This window comes from Littorina saxatilis, linkage group LG13 (assembly GCF_037325665.1).
Source record: "Littorina saxatilis isolate snail1 linkage group LG13, US_GU_Lsax_2.0, whole genome shotgun sequence".
Lineage (NCBI taxonomy): Eukaryota > Metazoa > Mollusca > Gastropoda > Littorinimorpha > Littorinidae > Littorina > Littorina saxatilis.
Genome location: NC_090257.1, coordinates 6,265,381 through 6,280,470, shown reverse-complemented (window position 1 = coordinate 6,280,470; position 15,090 = coordinate 6,265,381). Strand labels below are relative to the sequence as shown.

Genomic DNA, 15,090 nt, shown 5'->3' with positions numbered 1-15,090 from the left:
GTTGACACATACCTTTAGATGTGCTTAAAGCCTCAAATTAATTGGACGATGTCTACTTCGCGAAGTCTACTGCTCGAAGTCTACTGCTCGAAGTCTACTGCTCGAAGTCTACTGCTCGAAGTCTACTGCTCGAAGTCTACTGCTCGAAGCCCGCTGCACAAAGCTTTGGCACTTACTCTTCTGTAAAAAGACTTCGCGATGTGTTCACGAAGCCGACCTTTGGATCAATTAAAGACCGCCTGAATGCGTTCTTTGGATGATGCCATTAACAAGTGCATTTAATTTTCAATTTAAGGCTACATTGCCGTTCGCCACAGACCTGCTCTCGGTGTCTGCCTTCGCGGTGGCCATGGGCACGTACTATGGCGGCGTGTACGCCTTGCTGTCGTCTCTCACCATCTCGCTGGTGGGCCTGCCCCGCCTGGCCTTTGCCTTTGGCGTGGAGATGATCTGTGCTGGCCTGGGCTACCTCGTGGCGCCTCCTCTTGCAGGTACACGTCCTTTCCTGGGACGGACGGACAGACGGACGGACGGACGGACAGACGGACGGACGCGCGCGCACACACTCACACACACGCGCACACGCACACACACCACACACACACACACGCATGCATGCACGCATGCATGCACGCACACACACTAACATGCAGGCACACACAGATACAAACACACATACACACACACGTACGCATGCACACATACGCACACGCGTTCGCTCGCACACACACACACACATTTGGATGAATGTGTTTTTTGTAACATGTTAATTGTGCTCCTTTATCGCAGTAATAGAAATATCATTTTGACAATAAGAGTCTTTATGGATAGACAGAGAAACAAGCAGACGGACAGACAAACACACGCACGCATGCATACACACATATGTATGTCGCATTCACTATATACCTTGATTATTGCATTTACCACTGATTTCCTGCTGTACCCTTGACAGGTTGGATTGTGGACGAAACAGGTGACTACAATAACAGCATGTATTTAGGAGGTATGTTGCCCTCTCCCCCCCCCCCCCCCCCCAAATCGTTTCTTCTTTCTTGTTAACACACCTTTCCCGTTATTATATATTGCTTTTTATCCATTACATAATGATCTACACGGAAGCCTTTTTTCTCAAATATCTGAGCAAAGGTAATAACCGGTATCCGAATGAGCGAGGAGATTTTGTATTGTATGAAGGTGTAATTCAGGCTGTTAAAAAATATCAGAGAAAAATCGGTTTAGAATTTGATCAACATTTTATTATGACAGAGCCCATTGTGTGGAAATATATTTGTCAAGGTAAGACACAATTTATTTACAAACAATTGACTGAACATGTTACTGTCTCAAAATGTATTGAAAAATGGTCTGAATCCTTAGACTGTTTGTTAGATAAGAAGGTTATTTTTCAACATGTCTTTAAAACAACAAAGGATACCTGTCTGAGATGGTTCCAGTATCGATTATTGTACAGAATTTTGCCGACAGAACGGTTTCTATTTTTGCGAAAAATTGTGGATAGGCCTACGCCATTGTGTACATGAAGAAACCCTTATACATATGTTTTGGGAATGTGATAAAGTGCAGACTTTTTGGATAGAATTTGTACATTGGTTAAAGGCAAACTGCACCCATTGTGACAATACTATTCTGATGAACACGTGGGGGAATTCGGGGGCTGTGATTGGATGGTCTCTTCCAATCATCAAAGCATAATGCGGCGGAAGTCGGCCATTTTACTCAATATCCAAAAGCATATTGAGAAAAATGGCCGACGCATGATTCCGGTTACCCATCTGTACCACGGCGATGTTTCTATCGACAACAGCATACACTGACAACTTAAAAAGCTGTTTCAACAACTGTGTTGTGAAGTCGAATGCACTTGGAGTCAGTTTTTCTTCCTGAAGTCAGAAAGCGTGTAGCGGTGTGCATGTCTGCGCGAACATGATGCGCGTAAGAAGTTTGTCTGCTATCAAAACCTGAGATCAACGCATCGACGCAAAAACTGTCATTTTGTAAGTTTGGAACAACAAATCAAGGTCATAACAGCTATATAATCGCTATTGTGTTTTCAGCGTAGCAATAGGGTCCGATATTTAGACTCGAACAAGTATAATGCGACTCGTCTTCGACTCGTCGGCATTATACTTGTCTCGTCAAAATATCGGACCCTATTGCTACGCTGAAAACACAATAGCTGTTAATAACACTGTCCAGAGAACTGGTTCTATTTGGAGTGGGGAACAATGTAGTCACCGATAACGTTTTTGATGTGTTAGTAATTTGTGCCAAACACCACATATATATTTCCAAAATGAACAAAAAGATCCCTCATTTTCAGACATTTAATAGAAATTTTAAGCAAAGATTTGTTTGGGAAAAGTACAACGCAGCTATGAATAATACACTAGATAAATTTTTCAAGGATTGGCGCATGTATATATGCATGTTTTGATGTAACCCTTAGGTTCTTTTTCCCTTACATATTTTTGATACTACGACCACCAAGTCATGAACAACCCCCCCATCCCCACTCCCTGTGTGTTGTAATGTAATGTAAAGACTATACATGTAAAAAAAAAAAAATAAAAAAAAAACTCCAAAAAAGAGAATAAAAAAAAAATAAAAAAATAAAATAAAAAAAATAACCGGTAAAGTTCGTATTCATTCGTACTTTAAAATCAATGAGTGAAAGATATGGCCTCCAGTTGTCTTCAAGCACAGGTCTTCTGGTTTGAGGTTGTATTCTTTGTTCCGCTTTTGCTTAGGGTTTAAAGCATATAGGGCCTATCCGACAGATTAACATTACCTGCTATTCCGACTTGGTCGTGTGACAGACGTTTTCTTCCACACGAGATTACGTTGATTGTCTAACGAAGCCGTCAGGCTGAGTTAGACATCAGCTAATCGAATGTGGAAGAAAACTCTGTCACACGACAAGTCGAAATAGCATTTATGTCTCACAGCTTCAACAGAGGAGAGAACAAACACGTTTTGTGTACTCAAGCTTGACAAACCTAAACACAGGAGCAGCGGATTGTAGAGAGATCTACTTTTTGACGGAAGTGACCGAACAACTGTGAATGACGTCTCGGTGTATGTGAATAACGTCACAGTCATCGTCACAGTCTGTATCTTTTGAAGCATCGCATTCTTCATGACGTCTTTCTGTGTCTGCATCCGCGAAATGTTTGTTCATTCCGGAATCTTTGTCATCTATGTTCAGACCTCTGTCCTTATAGTGTCAGACTAACAGGCCTCCTGAGCCAGCCACTTTCCAATGGCAGCTAAATTCGCGTATGGAAACAGTACTGTCGTCTGGGATGACGTTTTCAGTATTCTCAGCGTTGAAGAATTTGTAAAGAGAAGAAACGATAACACCAGGAGAAATAAAGTCGTGTGTGCATTTTGGGGCTTTTGGAGGGACGATTTCGAGTTTGAATCCGTTCTTGCACATGCTCCAAAGCGTGTAACATACAATCTTGCACACGTTTGCTTTAGTAGTGGCAATGAAGGAAAGCGTGTGACATCACGTTATATCTAACACTCAGTGTGACAAGCACCATTAAGAATGGTATCGCCAGTGTTCTTTGCGAACCTGACTGTTCGGGAGAACCCGATGTAAGTCCCACAAACCATGCTTTGAGTAATGCGCACAACTTAGAAACCATCAAATGTTCTTATCTTTGGATTTGAGCTTTTTAAACCTAGAAGGATCTCATTGACGTATGTATCGAATTTTTAACGAAGTCAAGAACGATTGAATACGTGATTTGGTTTGCAACCGTGTGTGGGCCCTGCGAACAGTGTCAGAAAAGTGTGTACCTTTTGAGCTGAATAGGTGAATTCTGGGAGTAAATCTGCCGGGTTTTTTTGTGTTGTGGAAGAGTAAATACTCTTGAAAATGTGGAGACAAGCTTTCCCACGCACGTGATATTTCCCTATCTCAGTTCAAATCAAAACTAAAAACACACCTTTTCCTCAAACATTTACCGTGAAATAAATTGTCAAGCCTGGTCCGTTCCTGATGGTCACTTTTGTCCCATGTACACGGGCGGGGATGTAGCTCATAGCTCAGTCCCCACGTTCGGCGAGAGATTTATTTCTCAGAGTCAACTTTGTGTGTAGACTCAGCTCGGTGTCCGAACACACGCACGAAAAAGATCCTGTAATCCATGTCAGAGTTCGGTGGGTTATAGAAACACAAAAAATACCCAGCATGCTTCCTCCGAAAACGGCGTATGGCTGCCTAAATGGCGGGGTAAAAAACGGGTCATACACGTAAAATTCCACTCGTGCAAAAAAACACACACACGAATGTACGAGTTTCAGCCCACGAACGCAGAAGAAGAAGAAGAAGTCCCATGTACTGTACATAGTTTTTCACGAATGTGTTTTTTTGCGCACGCGTGAGTGCGTATGTTTGTGATAATGTATTACTGTGCAATTTGTTTTATGTAGTGCGTGTGTGTGCCCATTATAGATCAATGTGTTATTCATTGATATGTGTGTGATTGTGATGTTTTATAGAGCAATGTGTTATTCATTGATATGTGTGTGATTGTGATGTTTTATAGAGCAATGTGTTATTCATTGATATGTGTGTGTTTGTGATAATGTTTTATAGAGCAATGTGTTATTCATTGATATGTGTGTGATTGTGATGTTTTACAGAGCAATGTGTTATTCATTGATATGTGTGTGATTGTGATGTTTTACAGAGCAATGTGTTATTCATTGATATGTGTGTGATTGTGATGTTTTACAGAGCAATGTGTTATTCATTGATATGTGTGTGATTGTGATGTTTTACAGAGCAATGTGTTATTCATTGATATGTGTGTGATTGTGATGTTTTATAGAGCAATGTGTTATTCATTGATATGTGTGTGATTGTGATGTTTTATAGAGCAATGTGTTATTCATTGATGTGTGTGTGATTGTGATGTTTTATAGAGCAATGTGTTATTCATTGATGTGTGTGTGATTGTGATGTTTTATAGAGCAATGTGTTATTCATTGATGTGTGTGTGATTGTGATGTTTTATAGAGCAATGTGTTATTCATTGATGTGTGTGTGATTGTGATGTTTTATAGAGCAATGTGTTATTCATTGATGTGTGTGTGATTGTGATGTTTTATAGAGCAATGTGTTATTCATTGATGTGTGTGTGATTGTGATGTTTTATAGAGCAATGTGTTATTCATTGATGTGTGTGTGATTGTGATGTTTTATAGAGCAATGTGTTATTCATTGATGTGTGTGTGATTGTGATGTTTTATAGAGCAATGTGTTATTCATTGATGTGTGTGTGATTGTGATGTTTTATAGAGCAATGTGTTATTCATTGATGTGTGTGTGATTGTGATGTTTTATAGAGCAATGTGTTATTCATTGATGTGTGTGTGATTGTGATGTTTTATAGAGCAATGTGTTATTCATTGATGTGTGTGTGATTGTGATGTTTTATAGAGCAATGTGTTATTCATTGATATGTGTGTGATTGTGATGTTTTATAGAGCAATGTGTTATTCATTGATATGTGTGTGATTGTGATGTTTTATAGAGCAATGTGTTATTCATTGATATGTGTGTGATTGTGATTATATTTTATAGAGCAATGTGTTATTCATTGATATGTGTGTGATTGTGATGTTTTATAGAGCAATGTGTTATTTATTGATATGTGTGTGATTGTGATTATATTTTATATAGCAGTGTGTTATTCATTGATATGTGTGTGTTTGTGATAATGTTGTATAGAGCAATGTGTTATTCATTGATTGTGTGTGTGTGATGTGTTATAGAGCAATGTGTTATTCATTGATTGTGTGTGTGATTGCACGTTAAATAATGTTATGTTGTCGTAGTATTTTGATTGTACAGCGCTTTGAGCAGCTTAACACCTGGATACATGCGCTATATAAATAGCTAGCATTATTATTATTATTATTAGTATTATTATTATAGACCAGTCACTAGCGAGGTGCGTGCTCCTTGTCCACGTGTGGAGACACACCCCTCACGTCACGTGGGAAAGCTTGCCTCAATGTTTTCAAGAGTATTCACTCTTCAGTCACAACCGAGTTCTTTCCTAGCATCGTCTATTCCCCACCCTGTGCGTTCAGTAGCTCGAAATGTTTGTTTAACGCCCAGCCGACCACGAAGGGCGGTGCTGCTTTGACATATGACTTGACGTGCGCCACACACAAGACAGAAGTCGCAGCACAGGCTTAATTCATGTCTCACCCAGTCACATTATTCTGACACCGGACCAACCAGTCCTAGCACTAACCCCATAAATTATGCCAGGCGGAGCAGCCACTTGATTGCCAATTTTAAAGTCTTCGGTATGACCCGGCTGGGTTTACCCCGGCCGCAGTGCGTCTTTACATTTGTTATGTGTTTCGTGCGTACCGTCCCGGCCGAACCCACGACCTCCCGATCACGGGGCGGACGCCTTACCCACTAGGCCGCCAACCGCGCCGGTAAAGTAAGACATACATACTCCTTATTATTGCATGTTGTTCAGCATCTTTTGTTCTACATGTAGCATATTACATTCGCATTCATTTTTGTGTCAAAACAATGTTTATTATACCGTTTGTTTGCCGTGTGCCTGTCACATGTAATGTCCCTGTTTCAGGATTTCTCATGTTCCTGTCATCCATTGCCTTGCTGTTCCTGTCATGTGGTCGAGCCCCAGGATTACCTCCCATTGGCTACCACCCTGTGGAGTCGGACTTTGAGCAGAAAGTCAAGACGGAAGATGAAGATGAAGAAAACTTGTAGTATACAATGAAAGTCCCATTTCATGACCCCAACAAATCTGACCCCAAAACTCAGGTCAGGACGGAGGGAGTCTTATAACGGAGGTAAACTTACTGAGATTTTGAACGGAAAAAGTCTGAGAGATAAAATAAAATAAAAATGTAAAACAAGTCGCGTAAGGCGAAAATACAATATTTAGTCAAGTAGCTGTCGAACTCACAGAATGAAACTGAACGCAATGCCATTTTTCAGCAAGACCGTATACTCGTAGCATCGTCAGTCCACCGCTCATGGCAAAGGCAGTGAAATTGACAAGAAGAGCGGGGTAGTAGTTGCGCTAAGAAGGATAGCACGCTTTTCTGTACCTCTCTTTGTTTTAACTTTCTGAGCGTGTTTTTAATCCAAACATATCATATCTATATGTTTTTGGAATCAGGAACCGACAAGGAATAAGATAAAAGTGTTTTTAAATTGATTTCGACAATTTAATTTTGATAATAATTTTTATATATTTAATTTTCAGAGCTTGTTTTTAATCGGAATATAACATATTTATATGTTTTTGGAATCAGCAAATGATGGAGAATAAGATAAACGTAAATTTGGATCGTTTTATACATTTTTATTTTTTTTTACAATTTTCAGATTTTTAATGACCAAAGTCATTAATTAATTTTTAAGCCACCAAGCTGAAATGCAATACCGAAGTCCGGGCTTCGTCGAAGATTACTTGACCAAAATTTCAACCAATTTGGTTGAAAAATGAGGGCGTGACAGTGCCGCCTCAACTTTCACGAAAAGCCGGATATGACGTCATCAAAGACATTTATCAAAAAAAAGAAAAAAACGTTCGGGGATTTCATACCCAGGAACTCTCATGTCAAATTTCATAAAGATCGGTCCAGTAGTTTAGTCTGAATCGCTCTACACACACACACACACACAGACAGACACACACACACACACACACATACACCACGACCCTCGTTTCGATTCCCCCTCGATGTTAAAATATTTAGTCAAAACTTGACTAAATATAAAAATCAGTTTTACGAAGGTTGTGGAATAATCATTACAAACAAGATTTTTTTCAACCAGCCCTCGCCCAGAGAGGGGCTACTCTAATGAGAGAGAGAGAGAGAGAGTGGGAGAGAGAGAGAGAGAGTTGAGAGAGAATAGCATTTATTTCTGACTGACGACAAAAAACTCAGGTAATAGGCATATAAAAAAATCGTGCGATCTATGGATATGCATGGATATCGATGCCGTTTTAATCCCAGCGAAGCTGGAGGTATCCCCAGAATACAGTGCCTGAGCTGGTGCTGTCTTTGTTGAAGCTACCACAAAAGGCTTTTTTTATGGAGCTTGCAATATGCCCTCGAAATAAATGAATACATAAATGAATAAGTAAGCCTGAACGTCAATGTATATTTTTATAATGAATGTGTCGTTTTAGCAGAGTGCAGACATTTCAATAGTGTCTTTGTGTGTGTGCGTGCCAGTTTGTGTCAGCATGTGTATTTGTTTGTGTGTGCATGCATGCGTGCTTGCATGCATGGGTGAGTGTGTGTGTGTGTTGCTTGTTATTGTTGTTTTCTGTTAGCTGGTCTGTTACTCATAAAGTTCATTCACACGCAAACACACACACTGACGCATATATCCACGCACACACACCTGTTCCTCACAATACCGCATTTAATACAACCGTTCAGGCCTTATCTTTTCAAATACAACTTTGTACAACAATCAATGTACACTATATACAGGCAAATTAAACAGGCCAGATGTTTCACCAAAACATCAAATATTTCATAAAAACGTCCACACACTATGGCACCTTACCCTAAAAGAAAAGCATTAGCAAAAGAAACAAAATAGTCCATTACATTTTTTTTTTAAAGGAATTGCAAGACAAAAAACCTTGTGTAATTCATTAAATGATACCATTACTTCTGTGTTCAATGTCTGTTGTAACATTACGTTACTTAAACTGTTGACATTTTTTTCCTCAAGGCAAACTAAAGGCAGGAAGCAATGACTCTAAAGCTTTTGAAGCAATCTGCTTTCATCTCACAACAGTGTCATGGTTCAAATAAAAAATTCAAATTCAAAAAAAGAAGAAAAAGAAAGAAACAAGGAAACAAAAATGTCAATTCAAATATTTACACAAACACAAATACAGAACATATTAGGGAAACAGGTTTAATAACAATGTTGCTGTTAAAACACACGAAATAAACGTTACAACTTACCACATTCAATAATTGCACACTGCTCTCTGTGCGTGCTAAAACGTAACCTTCAGAAATAAACAGAGGAAGAAAAATCCTCAAGAAAAAAAGACAAACTGCCGGGTGAAAAACTTCTCACAAAATCTTTGTACACACAGACAATGAAATATTCCCATGTCCCTCCTCCAGTCTCTCCAATCTTCTCAAATATTTACATTATATGTACAAATATCTTACATATGCACAAACGTGTTCAATAATCAGTGGGTTACATTTGTACAAAGTCAATGACGACAATACAATTACAAAGAAAAAATCAGTAGCGAATGCAGTGACTTAGATGAAATGAGGTGATGATGTCTTTAGCATAATGCCAGTACAAATTGGTGCCACATTAAAAATACCGTAACATTCCCTGAAAACAAATCCAAGAAGTTAATCCTACGCTGAAAGTGGCCGTGACAACACAAGTCAAGGCGTGAAAGGTAAGTACATACACCACCTTTAGGTGCGGCCACCGCAAACAAAACAAATCATAGCCTGAAACAAGCACAGTTGAAGTGTTAATAACAACATGGTTACACACATATTACATCCCTAGCAACTAAACAAAAATGTAAACAGTCCCTCATGCTGTGGTCACACAAATATTACAAATGGAATAAGGAACTTACAAAGGAAGCCATAAAGGACATTTCTGATAATCCTCACAATTAAAAAAATAAAAATAAAATGAAGCTGATCAAAAATACATCCCCTTAGAACAAGGTTAAGGTCACTAAAATCAGAAATGGTGAAAGGCAGTTGAAATTATCATTTGACACTATTGCACCTAGCCATTTCTTTCTTTATTTGGTGTTTACCGTCGTTTTCAACCACAAAGGTTATATCGCGACGGGAAAAGGGGGGAGATGGGATAGAGCCACTTGTCAATTGTTTCTTGTTCACAAAAGCACTAATCAAAAATTTGCTCCAGGGGCTTGCAACGTAGTACAATGTATTACCTTACTGGGAGAATGCAACTTAACATTTCTTACATACTGCTTGACTAAAATCTTTACAAAAATTGACTATATTCTATACAAGAAACACTTAACAAGGGTAAAAAGAGAAACAGAATCCGTTAGTCGCCTCTTAGGACATGCTGGGGAGCATCGGGTAAATTCTTCCCCCTAACCCGCGGGGGGTACCTAGCCATTTAAGTAGTTTCGTTTTTCTACCTGTACATACATGTATTGATAAAATCAGAACAAATGCAATAAATACACAAACTTGCTGTGCGTCTCACAGTTAATCTGATCTAAGACCTCTGCCTTTGGCCTAAAATAAATACTTTCAATTTTGACAAATCATGATGGAACAAGTGCTGCGTATTTCACAGTTAATCCCCTGAAAGTGGAACCCCTCATTTTGGTCCAAAATTCTGTTCTTTTTGACAAAGCATGACAAAGTTAAACTGCAAGACTCCACAGCGTATAACAAAGCACATTTTAACAAATGACTAGCATCGTCTTGAATACGGAACACCGTGTGTTCCGACATAAAGGCATACTTGGTTGCCCTCCTGCAATTCTTTCTCTCCTCTCTTTTCCACAGGGTTTTGGTCTCCGCTCACACAAATCTCACTTCAAAACACACACAAATAACATTAACAAGTGCTCCAGTAACTCGTGTGGAAAAAATGACACCAACAGCATCTCAAGACATAATCTGCTAAAGCAATAAACAAAAACAAACAAAAAATTACAAAAAGAAAAGAATAAATTCACGTCAACAAACATCTACGTTTAAAAGTCAAAAGTTTCCCTCTACAAAGGGCAAAATATGCGCATCTGCATACTCCTAACATCAAACTAATGTGCATGATAGATGCATTGACGCGATAAATCCTCAGACAATTCTTACTTTATCCAAGCTTAACAGGGTCATGCAACTGGAATAGCTATTGTGCTTGCCTAAACACTATCATCACATGCAAAAAGTTGTTGCTTGATCAGAAAGAAAAATTATGCGCACGGTACAACAATACAAACTTGCAAATGTTATTTACACGTTATTAAGTAAACATGCTCAGAAACAAAAACAACTTGAGTATGCATTTTGAATAATTCTGCTCAAACAATATAATGTGCAATGCTTCTGATGCAAAGCTGCTCATTTTGGAAGTTGTGTGCTGTTGAACGATGCCTCTTCTACGGTGCATGCCTTCACAGACCCATCAAAAGTTGTACACGCATCTTTCTTTTTCTTTATGTGGTGTTTAACATCGTTTTCAACCACGAAGGTTATATCGCGACGGGGAAAGGGGGGGAGATGGGATAGAGCCACTTGTCAATTGTTTCTTGTTCACAAAAGCACTAATCAAAAATTTGCTCCAGGGGCTTGCAACGTAGTACAATGTATGACCTTACTGGGAGAATGCAAGTTTCCAGTACAAAGGACTTAACATTTCTTACATACTGCTTGACTAAAATCTTTACAAAAATTGACTATATTCTATACAAGAAACACTTAACAAGGGTAAAAAGAGAAACAGAATCTGTTAGTTGCCTCTTACGACATGCTGGAGAGCATCGGGTAAATTCTTCCCTCTAACCCGCGGGGGGTGTGGAAGGATGTTCTTATCCCAGGTAAAAGCCTCAACTGATTTATCATCTTTTGGTTTAAACAGTTTTCTTTTTTATAAATACAAAGCCGTAATTGAATGTTATAATAAAGGAGCACAACAAGATAAACTTATAAATCATCTACAGGGATCGCGTTTACGCACGATTTTTGCGTATTTGACGCATTTTAAAAGTCGCTGACGCGTTTTTTTCGCCGCGCCGCGTAAGCCATACGCAAAAATATTGTAACTTTTTTCTTGTCTTCACGCAGCGCTTTTGCTCTGACTTAATAATCACCCGATCCTGAAACTGACTATAGGGCTCGAGAAGTGACGACACACATGAAATCTGCGCGTCAAAACTAAAGTCCGTTTCTTTTTGCATCGAAGTATCGCAAACGAACGTAACGAGGGTATTACCAGATAATGTCTTGTCGGATAATGAAACAGACATTAGCTGCTCTCCCATCTCGCGCTTCCAAAAGGCGGAAAGTGTGTCTAGTCGTATTAGAGCGGGAAACAAACTCGCAAGGCCCGAAGGTTGGAGACAGCAGGGGTGTTATTCGACAGGCGTGCGCGGAGTGCGACAGGAAAACTCGCCGTATTTAGGTAAGGAGTGTCTTTAAGTCTTTCGTGCGTGTTTTGTTTGTGTCTGTACGTGTTTTCGTAGTACGCAAAAATATTGGTCCGTGACACGGTTTTTTCGTTTCGTTGCGTATGACTTACGCGTTTTTTAAAAAGCTAGCGCGATCCCTGCATCTATCATCTTTTACAAAATGGTCAACACTGCTTGGCAGCCACCTATATCCAGCTGCATGGCCTCCTAATGCAGGTACAATGTACCACTGTACAGTACTAATGATAACACTACTGTCTAAGGTCTGAGTCTGAATGCCAAATCAGGGACATTCTGTTCTGGTGTAGCCAACCACTGGTGTCTTAATCACTGATGTTGAAGCTTTTATTGTCCCAGAAACTTGCTTCTCCCTGTACAAGTACAAATTAACATTTTTCTGCACATAGATTCTTGTGAAGGAAGGTACCATGAAAGATCACCCAAAAAGTGAGTCGTTAGGCATTCTCAGAAAATGTTGTAGGCACTGAAAAGCTCTGCCAATAATCAGCTTGTATAATTTGATGTGTATTTGTGAGCTACTGTGAACTACATGTTTCACAAACAAACAGTTCTAAATTCACCAATCTATTTCATATACTCAAATTTTTAATCTCGATAATGCATAACGCATCAAAATGCGCCCTAAAGCAATTTCTTGCAACTCAGCTTCACCCTGTTTGTGCTCACAGCATCGCATGAGTATGTACAAACTACGGCGCCACACTTTTCCACAAACTTAAGAGAATAGTGAACAGTGCACTGCAGCAAATTTACACATGTACATTCGTTGCATTTTAGAATCACTAGGCAATAGGATGCAGAAGTTTACCAGCACTGCAGTGTTCATTTCTTTGCACAGAAAGAAGTGACAGTGATAACTGACAGTAAAAACGCACTCAGCATGGCTGAAACTGATCAGAATTGAAAATAAGGAAAATGAGGCCAGGGTCCAGGGACCGCCCAGGCCCTGGTGGGGTGCAGGGGCAAATCGAAACGAAAAATCAGGCTTTTAAGGGTAAAAGTAGGCCTCTCCTGGTATCTCAAACACACAAATTTGCACAGAAAACAATGATAACAAATGCCAAGCTGTAGTCAGATAATTCGCGCGCTCAGCGATGTCCGGTCACTGTGTTAGAGAAAATACGGATCGGATCGCAGGCTTTTTTTACAGATTTTCAAAATAAGGAATTCTTTATTTGACCAATTTAATTTGGCGGATTTCCGCCCTAAGGCGGAAAAGTTTCACCCATGACTCAGTCTTCGTCAGTTCATGTGAACCACGCTGTTTCAAACAAAACATTCTGCAATTCAAAGAAATTACTTGACTACTAACAGCACTGGTCTCATTTTATAAAAATCCCAATTATGATTCTGGGGATAAGAATGGCAAGAAAAAACACAACCTCTCAAAGCATACTAATCTTTTGAACTGTACACCTGCTTTGGCAAAAAACCATCGCCATTTTTAGCATTATCAAACAGGAACAATGGTGGGTGGTAAGACCAGACACAATTGACTGTTTCCGACGAATGCACAAGCAGGAACAGGAATCAGGTTTTAAAACTTTACATCCACAGACATATGCAAGACCAGAAGTTAGCAAACATCACTGGAAATTCATAAGTTTTGATGGACTTTTCTGTTCCAGGATAATGAGATACAGTGCCCCCCTCCCCCCCCCCCCCCCCTTATAAAGAATCAGGATAAAAATGATGAATGTCTGATGGGACAGAAAATACTTTGAGTCTTATGTACTTGATGACTTCAATCAATTCATTTTGAAACCAAATGAAAAGCAGTACGACTGTTACTAGTGAACCGTAAAACAAACTTCAAAGGGAAAAGTATGAGATCTGCTGACCAAGCATGTCAATTAGTCAATTACACTGTGGCAGGTTGCCGCATTATTGATGATGTCAATCATTTCCAGACAAAAGCTGTCAAACCAATGTGAACAAAGCTGTAACAGTATCAAACTCACAGATAACTCTGATTTGAGTAATCTTTAATACACGCTTGCTTCCCTTTACTCTTGTATGTACAGTGCTACAATGCAGCACACCTCTCCGCCAACATGTTTACAACGCCTCAACAAAACATAATATACAGAAATCAAACCTTGAACAAAACATGTGATGTTCATTTTTTTCCCTTACTTCACTCTTAAAACTTGTAACTCAGAGCCTCCCCCCCCCCCCCCCCCCCCCCCCCCCCTGTAAAAACCCATACTCATGTTTCCTGTACATAGCACCTGAGACTGTGTTACACACAGACAAAAACACAACGCAGGGGAGCACCTTTCCGAGAACAAAACAAACTGAAGCATGACTTTCAGTCAAATCCAACCAAACCAAATAAGTTTTACCACTGATAGATACAGTAAAGCACCCACCACTATTCTTCCTGGAAAAAGATGAACCAACAGCCAATCAGATATAGTCAAATCCCTGTCCTGACATTTATTTCCTAAAACATTAAATAAAAAATATGCATCACATGCAAGCGCTCAGCATATCATGATCAAATTCAAAAGCCAAAGAAACTCTGGAAAATTAAAAAAAAAAAAAAAATATTTACATAAAAAAAATCCAAAAAAATCACCTACTGTAGAAAATGACAGCAATGGTTCTTTAAATCAATTGGATGCATTCCCTTTATCCGTTACCGGATCACGCTTTGGCCTACACAGTGCGGATGATGTGGGTCGTGAACGACCTATAATTTCTAAAGACTGATTCAACGTAAAAGTATGGGTCGTACACAACCCCACCATCTGAATTGGAATAACTTTCTCCCGCCTCTTTGCAGAGTACGGGTCGTTTACGACCCACAACATCCAGACAGTGTAGTTCAAATTACGTC

The 15,090-nt window shown here is 39.5% G+C and overlaps 1 protein-coding gene across 4 annotated transcripts in view; it reads left to right on the top strand.

Annotated features, from left to right (window-relative positions):
• Window positions 1–8,182, top strand: part of LOC138946349 (monocarboxylate transporter 14-like) — a 28,572-nt gene extending 20,390 nt beyond the window's left edge. For 3 of the 4 annotated variants that reach the window (XM_070317912.1, XM_070317914.1, XM_070317911.1), the window contains 3 exons: window positions 296–491; window positions 956–1,006; window positions 6,651–8,182. In XM_070317912.1, the coding sequence (XP_070174013.1) occupies window positions 296–491; window positions 956–1,006; window positions 6,651–6,796 (393 nt within the window). In that variant the 3' untranslated portion in view covers window positions 6,797–8,182. The remainder of the gene's footprint in view (window positions 1–295; window positions 492–955; window positions 1,007–6,650) is intronic. The other variant, XM_070317913.1, reaches the window with a different exon arrangement.
• The last annotated feature ends 6,908 nt before the right edge of the window (window positions 8,183–15,090 follow it).